The 15,606-nt window shown below is 37.0% G+C and overlaps 1 protein-coding gene across 1 annotated transcript in view; it reads left to right on the forward strand.

Annotated features, from left to right (window-relative positions):
• Positions 1-741: 741 nt before the first annotated feature.
• PRRC1 (proline rich coiled-coil 1) overlaps positions 742-15,606 on the forward strand; it is a 30,336-nt gene continuing 15,471 nt past the window's right edge. The window contains exons 1-6 of the mRNA XM_004384296.2: positions 742-872; positions 5,341-5,465; positions 6,095-6,484; positions 8,469-8,629; positions 12,834-12,936; positions 15,245-15,408. Coding sequence (XP_004384353.1) covers positions 5,363-5,465; positions 6,095-6,484; positions 8,469-8,629; positions 12,834-12,936; positions 15,245-15,408 — 921 coding nt within the window. The 5' untranslated portion in view covers positions 742-872; positions 5,341-5,362. The remainder of the gene's footprint in view (positions 873-5,340; positions 5,466-6,094; positions 6,485-8,468; positions 8,630-12,833; positions 12,937-15,244; positions 15,409-15,606) is intronic.

Below are 15,606 nucleotides of genomic sequence, written 5' to 3' on the forward strand. Positions count from 1 at the left end.
TTCCAGTATTGTTTTAGGTGAAGCACATAAGGAGAAGAAAGTTGGTAATCTTTGTCTTGGTTTTTCAATGTAAAAATATTGAATGAGTAACACATGTACTTGGGGGAAAAAATCAAAGAGTACAGTAACTGCTACCTTTTCCCCCCATCTCTCCCCTGATGTAACTGCTGTTATCTGGAAATCTTTGAAAATACATAGGATAAGTCCGCTGTTTCAGAAGCGTAGTCCTACCTGTTGGTGGGGACTGGACTAGACTCTCACTGGCTCAACTCCATCCCCATGGGTGGTTATGGCACACGATAAATGAGTTACACCTGGTTAAAATAAAAAAACCAAACCCGTAAGACAGTGTAGAACTGCCCCACAGGGTTTCCAAGGCTGTAATCTTTACGGAAGCAGACTACCACTTCTTTCCCCGCGGAGCGGCTACTGGGTTGGAACCACCAACCTTTAGGTTGGCAGCCGAGCGCTTTAACCACTGCGCTACCAAAAGGTGTTATTCTCGCGTGTTTGGGCTAAGGAGTGGAAAGAATAGCCGTACTGGAGAATTTCTCGCTGGCGCGTTGACTTTCGGACAGAGGTACTCAAACAGGTATAACCTCCGGCCTTGGAGTCAGGTTCCCAGCTAGGGGGACAGGGGAGAGGCGGGGCGCCGAGCCGGGGGCCGGGGCGGGGCGTCGGGGCGGGCGGTGCGCGGCCGACGTGGCAGCTGCAGGGGCATGCGCCGGCCGGCGGCCATCTTGGAGGCGGGGACAGGCAGTGGTGAGTTTTTGATTGTATCTTCCTGGTCTTCTCCGAGCCGTAGTCTTGCACTCCGACGACCCTGTACCCCACTTTTCAGTTGCCACACAGGAACTGTCTCGGGGCCCCAGGTAAGCGTCAGCCTGGCAGCAGAGTGGGTGCGAGAGGGTGTCGGCGTTGGATGTGGGTGTCAAAGGGAAAGCACCCCTGAGAGGTGGGCGGACCGGCCCGGGCCGAAGGCTGCGAGGGTCTTCTCCGACACCCCCCAGTCGTGCGGCCCGGACGCAGGCTGTGGGAGCATGTGGGGTGCGGCCGGCCAGGGGTGCGCATCGCAAGGCTTGCAGAGTCCACTGCGGACTGCACTGTGGGTGTGGTTCGGGGGTCTTCTCCCGGCACTTTGCTCCTCTCGAGGAACCGAGATGGGCGCCCCTGACCGTCAGGCGTCACTTTCTAACGCACTGGCCGAAGGAGCAAGACCTGCGACAGGCACCCGCGGACCTTTGTCCCGCCCAACCCGCCTGGAGACGTGGCAGAGTTTAGGGGGAGGCCGCCGTCTCCTAGAACGGTATTTCGGCCATTCCCGCCCTGGTGACTCCTAAGTCAACAAACCTGGACGGGAAATGGGGCGAAGCCCGTTTTCCCGGAGGTTCCCCTATAGGTTCCTAACGCCGCCTCGAGAGCTTTTGTTGTCTCTTTGTTCGATCCTGGGTGATGTCTGAGACCGATTTGTAGGATAGCCCGTGTCCTGATTGGCGGAGTTTATATCCAAGAGAGTTTTTGTCATTCGATGTAGTTATTTTAGAAGATGACATATCTTTTAGCGTTCCAGTCTTTCTCCTGCACAGCCACAATATACAGTCAAGTCAGTTAACATTTATGGAAGGTTTTTGGGGGATAAGAGCTGAGAATGCAGAGACAAAACTTGGACCCAGCGCTAGCGCTCACTGTCTGGTAGTAGGGGCAATCTTGTGACACGGAGTACATTAACAATAATAGTTGCTTTTTAAGTTTATCAAAGCTCCATTATTCCACTTATTTTCTTGTATTCCTATAAGTAGTCATCCACTTTTTAAAGAGAAAAACCAAGGCACTAAAAAATTGAAAGAGCTTGTTTGGGCCTGAGACTGAGAACTCAATTATGGTGCAGTGCTTAACCTCAAGGTGGGAGATTCAAACTCACCCAGTGGCTCTGCAGGAGAAAAGACCTGGCGATCTGCTCCCATAAAATTTTTGGCCTAGGAAACCCTATGGGGCAGTTCTACTCTCATATATGGTCACTATGAACTGGAATTGACTCAACAGCACATAACAATTATGTTTATGCATACAGACCATACCTCAATATTGTCAACATGCCAATTCTCAAAGAGTAATACCTTCAAAGATGGAAAGAAATTGACCAGTTTTTCCATGTTATGGGTTGTATTCATTGTACAAGTTCTTTTGCCAACACATTTATTAATGTGAGGGATCAGGATTATCTTTACATCTGACTTCGACTAGCCACTGTAAGAATTAGGTAGCATCTGTGGTAGAAAGATAAATGACCAATAAATAAATGAGGAGAAGCAGAAAAGAGATAGCTTTGTTGAGGAGTGATAAAATCCTGAGGGCCATTTCTGTCCCAGATTATCTACCTTTGGTGTAGATGGTACTTAATTAAAAGATTTAACCTCCCTGGATCTCATATTCTCTACTTAATGCCATAGATCTTCTGCATTCACAGTCAAACTTTTTGAAAGTATTGTGTGTATTTGCCTCACTTTTCATCTTCAGTCCAATTCAAACAGGCTTCTATCCCCATTCCTTCCAGGGAAACAGCTCTCAGTAAATTCACCTCCAGTATGTCAAATCCATTGGATTTTTCACATAGCGTGCTAATTTGCATCTCTGTAGCATTTACTACTGTTGACCATTCCAACCTTGAAATGCTCTTCTTTGACTTTTGAATACCATGCTCTCCTGGTTTTCTTCCTATCTTCCTGGCCATTTCTCTTCCTTCTGTGCAGGCTCATCTTCTACCTGGCTGTTCTTTAAGGATTGGTTTAGGTCATCTTTTCTTTTCACTTGGTATTCTCTATTTAGATCATCTCATCCCAGGTCATGACTTTAGAAATTGGTAGTACACTGATGATGCCCACATTTATGCGGTTTCTGAGCTCTAGACCAAGTCAGTATTTCTACTTGGGTGTTTCAAGGAGCTTAAACTCAGCATGCCCAGGACTAAACACTATATAATCTGCCCTCCATCCCCAAAAGACATCATCAGACAAAAACCTTGACCTCTTCCTGTGTTCCGTTTCTTAGTGAATGGCACCAACATCCATCCAGTTGTATAAGCCATGCCTTCCCCCTCCCTGCTCCCATATCCAGTATGTCACTAAGTCTGTAATTACCACCTAAATATTTCTTGAATTCATCCACTTTCTTCATCTCCATTGTTATCTCCTTAGTCTAGGCCAAAGTTTCTCAGCATCAGCACTATTGACATTTGGGGTCAGATAGTTCTTTGTTGTGGAGCACCGTTTTGTGCATTGTAGAATTTTTAGCAGCATCCCTAGCCTCTACTTACTAAATGCCAGTAGTCTCCCAACCATTGTGACAACCCAAAATGTCACCAGAACATTGGCAGATGTTCCCTGGAGGGGCAACTCCTCCACCCCCCATTTGAGAATCATTACTTCTAGGGTATAATCACTTCCTATTTGAACTACTTCTGTATCCTCCTTAAGGGTCTATCTGCATCTACTGTGTCTGCCCTGTGGTCCAATCTGCGTACTTTAATCAAAGGAATCTTCTCAGAGCACAAATATGAATTGCCGAAAACTGGAATCCACCCAAATGTCCTTCAGCAGGTGAATGGATAAGCATTGTAGTTCATCTGTATAATGGAATACTATTCAGCAATAAAAAAGAACCAACTAGTAGTACATGCACCAATTTGGATGGATCTCAAGGGCATTATGCTGAGTAAAAAATGCCAACTCAAAAGGTTGCATGCTGTATGGTTTTATATATACGTATGTATGTATATATATATAATTCACAAAAAGAGAAAATTATCATAATAGAGAATAGATCAGTAATTGCCAGGGTTTAGTGTTGGAGGTCGGCAGTTCGAATCCACCAGCTGCTCCTTGGAAACCCTATGGGGCAGTTTTACTCTGTTCTGTAAGGTTGCTATGAGTCAGAATTGACTCAATGACAATGGGTTTGGTTTTTGGTTTAGTGTTGGAGGGTAGGATATGACAAAAGGGTAGTATGAAGGAGTTTCTTTGAGGCAAGGGAACAGTTCTGTATCTTGGTTGTTGTAGTGGTTGTACGAATCCGTGCATGTGATAGAATTTCATAGAACTATATGCCTCCCTGCCCTGCTCCCCACAAAGAGTGCATGCAAAAACTGGTGAAATCCAAATAAGATCTTTAGTTAATAGTATTGTTCCAAAGTCAATTTCCTGGGTTTGATCATTGTACTATAGTTATGTAGGATGCCATTATTGGGGAAAGCAATGCCCTATGTTACTTCTGTTTTTACAAAAGTAAACTCCTTAATCTGATTTATGAGGATCAAAATGATGGGGCTCCTGTCTGTCTCTCTCATCCTCATTGAAGACTATTCTTGTCTTGAATGTATCTTACTCCCTCTTTCTTACAGGGCGTTTATACCTGCCATATGTTCACTTTTTCTAGAATCTTGCCCTTTTTATCTTCTTTCCTTTGCTCAATTCTGCTCATCCTTCAGATTTCAGTTTATATATGGCTTCCTTGGGGAAACTTTTGACCTTCAAGTCAGAATCACATTCCTTGTCAAAGAAATCTGTGTTCCTTACCCTCAGAGCAGTTAATTCAGGTTACATTTCATTGTTCATTAGTATGATTATTTGATTATCTCCTATACTGGCTGTAAGTATTCCATTTTTGCTTACCGTTGTATTTCCAGTGACCAGTACGGTGCCTGGCATGTAGTTGACGTTCTGAGGATTTGTTCAATGAATACAAACATCAAAAACAGATTTAGTAGATTTAGAAGTTTTTGGTTTTATACTTTAGGTGGGCTTGAAAATTTGAAGATTTTAAGAAAATTTTCCCGTGTTTTATAATCCATTACTTTGTATTAGGATCCTGCCATCTAATGCTGTTTTGCTATGGTTAACGTTTCTAAAACCTGAGGCATGATGATAATTAGCCGTTACAGGGTATGTTTTAAAATTTGAACTAGGTGAGTGGGGAATTGATGTGTTTATCAAGTTGAACATATTTTAATTTTTTGCTTTATGTTAATAGGAGTGACCCATATACAATGCTTTATGGGACGAGGGGAAGGGTTTCAAAAATATTTTATTTTGATTGTAATAGTGACTGAAATCTAGACATCAGTATAATGAACATTCATGTGATAGAAATTAGTATTTTACTATTTAAAATGTATTTAATTATACAGTTAACATAAAATTGTTTCCTAATTACAAAGTATATATATAGAAGTGTCACAGACAGTTCACACATTGAATATTCTCATGGACTGTTTAATTGTTCTCCATGCAAGCATTGAAAGCACACCTTTGGTTACTGTGTAATATTACATTTTTATATTTTTAGAGTATACCATAACTGAAGGAAAATGATGGAAGAGAGTGGAATAGAGACGACACCACCTGGCACTCCTCCACCAAATCCTGCAGGACTGGCTGCTACTGCTATGTCTTCTACACCACTTCCTTTAGGTACATGTAGTTGTCTAGCATCGAGTATGTTTTGAAGTTAGTAAATACTGTTATTTTTCCTCAGAATCAATTAAAAAAATAATGCATGTATTGAAACTTTTCTAATCTTTATCCAAATGAAGAAAAATAGCCTTTTTTCATTTAAGCTCAAAGAAAGGAGACGTACATGTTTTGCTTTAGGTAGACTTGTTCTTTATATTCATATTGACTCTAAATTGTCTTTATTGTGATGACAAAAATATCCTAAAAAGCATTTGATAGCTTTGTCTAATGTTCTAACGACTTTGTGAAGGTTAATCTTCTGACTAAAGTTTTTGAAACTTTAGTTTGTAGGTTTTTATGTTCAAATTAGCAGGGACAAAAAGAATGCTTTATTAATTAAAAATTTACCAAAACAAGTGAAAAAAACAAAATTCTGTTTATGAACAATGTTATCACTTAATGTCTATAGCTACTTCTTAAACTGGGAATCAAAAGTCGTTTGCACTCAGTCATATTTGTTGTATAGTTTATGTTTAGATCATAATCTGTTAAGTTTGAAAATTTTGCAAGAAGAAAGCTATGAGATTGAAAACTAAGTAAAAAGCATTTCCTATTTTGTGCTTTTTTTTCTCTCCACTTTTTTCTAGCTGCAACTAGTTCTTTTTCTTCTCCAAATGTATCCTCTTTGCAGTCCTTGCCACCCCATGCATACTCTACCCCTCAGCCATCCCTTCCTCCTGTGAAGCCTTCAGCACCATTATCTTTTGTGCCTCCTTCGCCAGTTCCTTCTGTTCCACCACTTGTTACTTCTGTACCACCTCCTGTTTCTTTGTCAACTGCTACTGTCTTCAGTAGTCCTCCTATATCTCACTTCCCACCTTCAACTTCTGCCCCAAATACTCTTTTATCTGCTCCTCCTTCAAGTCCTCCTACATCAGGATTTTCTGTGGGTTCAACTTATGACATTACAAGAGGTCATGCAGGAAGAGCCCCCCAGACACCCCTGTTGCCATCATTTTCTGCACCTGCAGTAACAGGTAATTCTGTCTTATTAATTCTCTGAATTAAATCGCTATAGTTAATGTCTTTTTTATTACAACTTATTGAGATATAATTTACCCATGTAAAGTGTACAATTCAATGGTTTTTAGTATATTCACAGAGTTTCTCCACAGGCAGTTTTAGAACCTTTCATCACCGCAAAGAGAAACCCCGTACCTATTAGCAGTCACTCTCTCCTTTCCCCTAGTCCTCCCAGCCCTAGGCAGCTGTTGGTCTGCTTTCTGTCTTTATATACGTGACTGTTTGGTACATTTCATATGAACGGAATCATACAGTATGTGAACTTTTGTGTGTGGCTTCTTAGCGTGTTTTCAAGGTTCATCCATGTTGTAGCATGTGTCAGTACTTCATTCCTTTTTGCAGGTGAATAAGAGTATATTGTATGAATATACCACATTTTGCTTATTCATCAGCTGGTGGACATTTGGGTTGTTTCTGTTTTTTGTTTATTATGAGTAATTCTGCTACATATACAACTGTTTCATGTATGAATTTTTGGTGGATATATGTTTTCATTTCTCTGGGTATGAGAATGAGTAGAATTGCTTAGTTACATGGTAACTGTGTTTAACCTTTTGAAGAACTGTCAGACTGTTTTTCAAAGCAACTACACAATTTTACTCTCCCACCAGGAGTGTATGAGGGTTCTGATTTCTCTACATTAATGTTTTATTCGTAATTCATTTCTTTTATTTTGTAGTCTCTCCTGTTTTTGCCACTTAAATTATTAAAACAAAGCTATTGTATTCTAGTATGTAATTTTTTTTTTTTTTTTTTAGGATATCAGAAAAAAAAATCCAAAATTTTGTCCTGATATTTCTGTGGTTATAGAGAAATATATCAAAGTAAAATCTGAGAGTTTTTTAAAGCTTCACTTAAAAAATGATCAGGACTGTTCACTATAGTAAAAAATAATAATAAAAAAAGTATATCTTTTAAAAAAAAGATCAGGACTAGGGGAAGAGTTATTTCTTAATGGGTACAGAGTTTCTGTTTGGGATGATGAGAAATTTTGGAAATAGATGGTAATGATTGTACAACATTGTGACTGTAATTAATGTCACTGAATTACATACCTAAAAATGGGTAAAATGGCAAATTTATGTTGCATATGTTTATTACGCATATACACACAAAAGGCCATTAAGGGTGGTGTATGGTGCTAGTCTTTGAGTTCTTTTATAAACAAGATATAAATAAATAAGCAAAAGTCTAAGCTGAAAAAGTAAATTACCAAGACTGGCTAGTCTAGGAAGTAGTGTTTATTTAGCTAGCTATTCAAAACAAATTAAGATATCTTGTGTGCCATAGTTGGTGGTATCGGACCATTTCTTTTTCTAGGTCAGTTACACCTACATTTTTTTTTGCTTCCCTGAAATGGTTGTTGGAAATCAAAACTTCATTTTTGTCATCTTTTGCCTATTGTTTCTCATTTTAGGGAAAAGAAGCAACTTGTGTTGTGATTTCTGTTATCCAACTTTACTTATCTACCTTTACAAAGAGTTTATTGCAAAGTATAAGTATCATATCATGTCTGTGTATATGTGAATTTTCTTTCTGAGGTAAAATGGGATATATGGAGTATGTGTACTAATTGTTAAATGCTTTTATGAGGGGCTTGGATGCATACATTAGTTAGTTTTATGCATTAAAGAGGTTGAACTATAGCTACCAGCGTCCAAGTGCTAAACAGGACAAACGTGAGAGACTTTTTAATTTTTAATATATATTTTATGTTCACTTTCAGGACATTTGGTGTGAGTCTTTGAAAAGGGAAAGAAATTTCTTCTTTGAATTTGCTTAATGTACATTTTGTTAAGTTTTTTGGGTTCATAGCTCAGTCTTGAGATGCTTGAGTTTACAGTTACTAGCTGTGTTAAACTACTCATATGTATTTTTTTTTGTAGGAAATACATTACGGAAAAAATTATACATATTAAAAATTATGCCTTTAAATAGGTATTTTGCCAGGTCCTATTACTCAGCAAGCCAGCTTGACGTCTCTGCCACAAGGAACTGGAACCACATCAGCCATTACTTTCCCAGAGGAACAAGAAGATCCTAGAATTGGTGGAGGTCAGGATGAAGCATCTACTGGTGGAATCTGGGGTTTTATTAAGGTAAAGGGTAATTACTTTAAAAATTATGTTTAGTTTTTTAATTATGAAAGTAACATGTTCATTAAAGAAAATTTTGAAAATACAAAATGGTATAAAGAAAAAAATAATCCCCCTTATTCTTAATTACCAGTTTTCTGTAGTTCTTCTCAATCTTTTGTCTATTCATACCTATGTAAATGTACCTCCTTTTTAATAAAAACCAAATTGTGGTAGTGACATAGTGGTCACTGTTTTGTGTCTTTTGTTTTTATTACCTAACATAATATCAAACATCTTCTTAGCCATAAAATATTCTTTAGAAATGTGATTTTTTTTTTTTTTATGGCTGCTTTGTCCTACATGCCATTCCATGTATTTCTCATGTTTTATTTTACTCATCTGCTGCTGGTATTTTCTAATTTTAACGCTTACCAATAAAACTGCTATGTACACTCTTGTATGCAAATCTTTGTGCATTGCTCTTTAATTAGAATTAAGTCTTGATGAATGTCAGAGAGTGAAAATTTTAAAAATTATTGATACATATTGGTCTCTAGGAAGTTTATACGAAAATACACTGTCACAGCAGTTTTCTTTTGCCAAAACTGGTAATTAATTTGAAATGTAACCTTTTCTGATTTGATAGGCAAAAGATAATACCTCCTTGTTTTAATTTGCATTTCTTTGCTACTGAATTTGTACATTTTTTTCATGTGGTTTTTGGCCATTTGTATTCTTTTATGAATTTTTTATTCATGTTCTTTGCCCGGTTTTAAATTGAGATGGTTTTCTTTTGTTAATGATTTGTAAGAGCTTTTAGTAAAGATATTTTATTATATGCTGTCATATGTTATAGTTTTCTCCATTTTTAGTTTATATTTTAATTTTTTTTACTTGAAAGTATCTAACTTTTCAGAAGTCATTTCTATCACTTTATTGTTTTTTTCCAAATTTTTGGAGTTTATTTTTAGTCTTAAAAAAGACTTTTTCTACCCCAGTGTATAAAACTATTTTTCTTCTAGTTTTTAATGGTTTGTTTTTTACACTTAACAATTTAATATAGCTGAAATTTACTTTGTTGTACTATATGAGGTAGAAGTCGAACGTAATTTTCTTCCAACTAGTTAATTGTTACAACACCATATCCAGCATCATAGTCTTAGTGATTTAATATGTCAACTTTATCTTAGTTACTAAATTTTGTATGTTAAGATCACCTTCTGGGCTCTATTTTACTCTACTTCTTTGCCTGTCCTTGTATTAGTACCACACTGTTTTAATTATTGTAACTCTATGTTCATTTATTATGGTATACTTATTGAAAGCTTACTGTGTGCTGAGGTGGGGTTGGAGAGTATTCATTGGTGAATAAGACAGAAAGGTCATTTCTAAGTTTCTGCATTTATAAAGATATACCAGTATGTGGTTTTATAAGTTTGCGAATTTCTGCTTTCCTAAAATTTTCTTCACTAGTCTTACCATTTCTTTTTCTCAGTGAATTTCGGAGTCACTCTGCTAGGTTTCCTCCAATATTTTGTTGGGGGTTTGTTTGTAATTTCACTAAATATATTTAAGCATGTTTTCTTAATTAGTTGTTAGCTAATTGATTTATGTAGTTGAGCTTCATGTTTCAGGATTACAGCATTTTTTTAAGCTGTATCCCTCTGTACTGTTTTTTATTTTTTTCTGTATCCCTCTGTACTGTTTTTACTCGTTTATTTACTTTTAAAATAATATTGTGTTTTCGGTGAAAGTTTACCTAGCAGATTAGGTTCCCATTCGACAGTTTCTACACAGATTGTTCAGTGACATTGGTTACATTCTTCACGGTGTATGAACATTCTCATTATTTCTGTTCTGGTTGTTTGTTTCCACTAGTCTAGTTTCCCTCCCCCCTTACTTTCTCATCCTTGTTTTAAAGTAATTGTTGGCCGTTTGGTCACCTATAGATGATTTTTGTAAAGGAATGCAGTACTTAAAGGTAATTTTCTTTATTTTGTGAGCCAATCTATTATTTAGGTAAAAAGTGACCTCAGGATAGTTTTGGTTCAAAATTTAAAGACTATCTCAGGGCAGTAATCTCGGGGCGGCCTCCAGTCTCAACCAGTCCAATAAGTCTGGATTTTTTTTAAGAATTTGAGGTTCTCTTCTGCATTTTTGCTCCCATTCTATCAGGATCTATTTATTGTGGCCCTGATCAGAATGATTGGTAGTGGTAGCCGGGAACCATCTAGTTCTTCTGGTCTCAGGGTAGATGAGGCTCTGGTTCTTATAGACAGTCCTATAGACTAGTTTCTTTTCTGAGTCTTCGGTTTCCGTCTTTCTCTTTTGCTCCAGACAAGTAGGGACCAATATTTGTATCTTAGATAGCTGCTAGCAAGCTTTTAAGGCCTCAGACACTAGAACATAAACTTGATGAACTATATTATGCCAGTTGACAGAGTTGTCCCACAAGACTATGGTCATAGCCTTCAAACCTAGAAAACTAATCCTATGAGGTGTTTGGTTATGTCTAAGAAGTATCCATAACGGTGATCCCTGTGTGCTTTATTATGTATATAAATATGCATGCATACTCGTACATGCACGTACATATACATTCACTTATGTATACACACATGTACATACCTGTACACATATATACATACATATATACCCACACATATTTTTTTTGTCATTGTTTCTGTTGTTGCAAGATTATATATGCCGTAGCTATTACCAGAAGACCCTTTTCTTTGTGTACATCTTAGTGACATTGTTTACCTTGGTAAAACTGTGGACACTTTACCCACATTCGGTTTTACGTTTCCCTCCTCTGTGCTATTTAAAAGCTTTCTTTGTTAGTGACTACAATTTGTTTTTCCTTGTTAAAAGCATGTAACGTTATCACTTACGAGGTGTGATGCAAGTTCACCTCTGTAAGTCTGTAAATAACTCTTCTGATATTAGTTGGTTGATATTAGTCTTCTTCAGTGTTATGAATTCATCTTTTTGTGAATCACCTTAGGTTAATGGTAGATTGAGAGAGACAGAATTGCCTTTTAACGAGATACAGTCTCAGGGGCACTGCTCCCTCTAGTGACTTTCACCATGGGAGGAGTATATCATAGCATAGAAAGAAATACACAGACTTGGTTTTTCCTGTCTTAATACAACAGTTTTAAGAATCCAGAGGAATAGGTCTGGCTAAAATGGGAGATTTGGGGAATGAACATAAGGAGAAAAGGCAACTAGAAAAAAAGGGAGAAACTTTAGCAGAACATAACAGAATATTATATATTAAGGTAATAGGTAACTGTTCTGAAGGATAAGAGATGCTTTGATTATTTTTTAATTTTTTATTAGAGAAGAGAGCAAGGACCAGTGAAGATATCTGATTATAGTCTTTATTTTTGATGCTGATGGACAAGTTTTTCCATAATTTTTATATAAATAGAAATGAAATGAAACAACAATTACCAGCCAGATAAGGAATAAAAAACATATGATAGAAATGAAATGAAACAAATACATATATATAGAAATAAATATGCACATACATATATGTGTGTATGCGCATATACAATATATCATAGGCCAGTGCTACTCACCTGTTGTTTGTCTGTGATAAGAAGAGTGATTGAAAGTAAGTATTTTAGAAATTTTATAGCAATTTGACATTGCCATGGCCTCATTTTTCTAATATTTTACAAAAGTGCTGATCTGTGATGAATTGTAAACTTAAAAAGTTTCCTACGTGGTCACATGATCATGGCACTCTTTGCTTAAGAATGAAAATCATAGTCTGTTAATCCATCTAGTAAAGAAAAAGTATGCTGTTACTTAAAGATGTTGTTAGGTGGCATTGAGTCGGCTTCAACTCATAGCGACCCTATGTATAACAGAATGAAATGTTGCCAGGTTGTGTGCTATCCTCACAATTACTGCTATGTTTGAGCTTATTGTTGCAGCCACTGTATCAGTCCATCTCATTGAGGGTCTTTCTCTTTTGCTGATCCTCTACTTTACCAAGCATGGTGTCCTTCTCCAGGGACTGGTCCCTCCTGATAACATGTCCAAAGTGAGACAAAATCTTGCTATCCTCACTTCTAAAAACCATTCTGGCTGTACTTCCTCTAAGACAGATTTGTTTGTTCTTCTGACAGTCCATGGTATATTCAGTATTCTTCACCAACACCACAGAAAAAATATAGCTTGTATTTATATATTAATTTGTTTTATGCAGGGTGTGGCTGGGAATCCTATGGTGAAATCGGTGCTTGATAAAACCAAACATTCGGTAGAAAGCATGATTACAACGCTGGATCCTGGCATGGCACCATATATCAGTATGTACTTACATTAGACTGGCATCTCTCAATTTTTTTTGAAGTATGTGTCAATGTCAATCACTAACTGTAATTTTCAGTTCTTTTCCATAGGTCATATAATCGGTGGAAATATCTCATATTCTTGCATTAAGTTGATTGCCTTAGTTTACTGGTGTTATTAGTCATCTTTTTTTTTTAGTCACCATTAAATAGATTGTGAAAATGCCACAGAATGAACTTTGGAGGGGTAAAAAGAAAAGAATTATTAGTGTACTTACTGATTCTAATTATAATTATGGGTTAGTGTTGCTTTATATGAATTTTACTTTATTCTCTGTTCACATTTGAAATGAAGCTTTGTTCATGTTTTGTTTTGACATTTCTCCAATTATCTATTTTATATAAATGTGCTTATGCTTAATCCAGGAATAATATTTTTAGAGGAAATTAATCTGTTTACTAATATCTGATGACTAGGTGGCTTGGTCATCTAGTGCTGTTATAACAGAAATACTGCAGGTGGATGGCTTTAACAAAGAGAAGTTTATTCTCTCACAGTTCAGTGGGCTACAAGTCCAAATTCAAGGCCTCAGCTCTAGGGGAAGGCTCTCTCTCTCTGTCGGTTCTGGAGAAAGGTCCTTTTGGTGCATCAGTCTTCTCTTGGTCTGGGAGCATCTCAGCGCAGGAACCTCAGGTCCAAAGGACGCACTCTGCTCCCAGCACTGCTTTCTTGGTGGTATGAGGTTCCCATGTGTCTCTGTTCACTTCTGTCTTTTATATTTCAAAAGAGATTGGCTTAAGACACTATCCAATCTTGTATACCTCATCAGTATAACTGCTGCTAATCCATCTTATTAGATCATAGTGATGGAGTTTACAACACATAAGGAAATCACATCACATTACAAAGTGGTACACAATTATACAGTACTGGGAATCATGACCCAGCCAAGTTCACAGAAATTTTTGGGGGACACTATTCAATCCATGACACTAGGTTTATTGAGAAGGCTGTTTTAACCACCTTTGAACCATCATCCTCAAGAATCCTCTAGACAATTGATGTAGAGATGCTGTCTGCGATAATTTTTATGTACCTATCACTTAGCAGTGTCAGTGACCAGTTGTTAGTAAGCCTGTAGAAGATAAAAACTTGCAGGCCAAATCTGTGTTCTAGGTACCTGAACCAGGATTTTCATTGGCAGTAAGAAGCCAGTAGCATTCACTAATCTTGGCCATATTGATAGTTTACTCTCTAGTAAATATTGAAGGACAAGACCTAACAATGATAAGTGCCATTTATTAAATGCTTGCTCTGCCAGGCACTAATTCTCATAAGAACTCTGCAAGGTAGGAATTATTTTCCTCAAGTTTTAGATGAGGAATCAGGGTTCAGAGAAATTCCTTATCCTAGGTTTCATAGCTTGGTGGAACTAGATTGGACCCACGTGTATTTTTTTTATACTTGACTGCTTTGTCTCCTTGAAATAGAAAACTGAATCAAGAATTAAATCAACTGAATTATATTTTGTGTTTATAACTGTCCAGAGGGTTTGGAAATTGGACTCCACCATGTATTGATTTGATGTATTCAGAATAAGTTTGACATAATAAATACATCATATATATTTTATTCACAAGTACATATTTTGAATGAAGGAAGGAAAGGATTTAAAATTTATGGAACTCTTGCTGTTTTAGTAGGTACTATGTTATACTTTGAAAGCAGTTATCTTATTTAATCCTTAGAGCCAGCACTGTGAGGTGGGAGGTATTTCTCTATGAAGAAACAAGCTCAGTGACTTCCCAAGGTAACAAAGCTAGTAAATAATAAAGCCAGGACTCAAGCCCAAGACTAACTGCTTCTCAAGCCAGTGGTCTCTCACATCAAGAAAAAGGCATAAAACCAAGGAAAAAAAGATAAATGAAATTTCTGTTAATAGCAAATATCAATTTATAGTAGCATATAATCTTAATTAGTTTTAAAAAGTAATAAAACAGTGTGAAAAAGCTGACACTTTGCTGACAGGCAGCAAAAGCAAGACCATTCTGATCTGACTAGAACTTAAAATGCAGTATTTGTACACAAATACAGAAATCTCGTGTTTTAACAATCTCAACTGTATAGAGTATGCTTAAGAATCATTAGAAATGGTTTTAACGCAGTTTACCTTTTTACATTCTTTTTATCAGTTTTCCATTTGTTATCATGCATAGTATTTTGAGGTTAGTAATAATTATGTAAATGTTAGCATGTGGTATGGTGATAATTATGAGAATTTGATTATTTGACTTTGGAATTGAAATTTTCTTTTGGTCTTTGTAGAATCTGGAGGTGAACTGGATATTGTAGTAACCTCAAATAAAGAAGTAAAAGTTGCTGCTGTCCGAGATGCTTTCCAGGAGGTCTTTGGCTTAGCTGTGGTGGTAGGGGAAGCTGGACAGTCCAACATTGCACCACAACCAGTGGGCTATGCAGCTGGATTAAAAGTGAGTAATAGAATACGTTTTTTTAGGATATAGAAACTGGCAGTTAATTTTTTTCATAATTCTGATAATAATCCTGTACTTTATATGGAGCTAATGGGTTTTAACATACTGATACAGTGATTGACTTTGTTCTTAGTTAAACTACTCTGTAGTGTTATAAATATACAAGTGGAATTTTAATTTAAAGATAATTCAAAA

The sequence above is a fragment of the Trichechus manatus genome, unplaced genomic scaffold, assembly GCF_000243295.1.
Source record: "Trichechus manatus latirostris isolate Lorelei unplaced genomic scaffold, TriManLat1.0 scaffold00121, whole genome shotgun sequence".
NCBI lineage: Eukaryota > Metazoa > Chordata > Mammalia > Sirenia > Trichechidae > Trichechus > Trichechus manatus.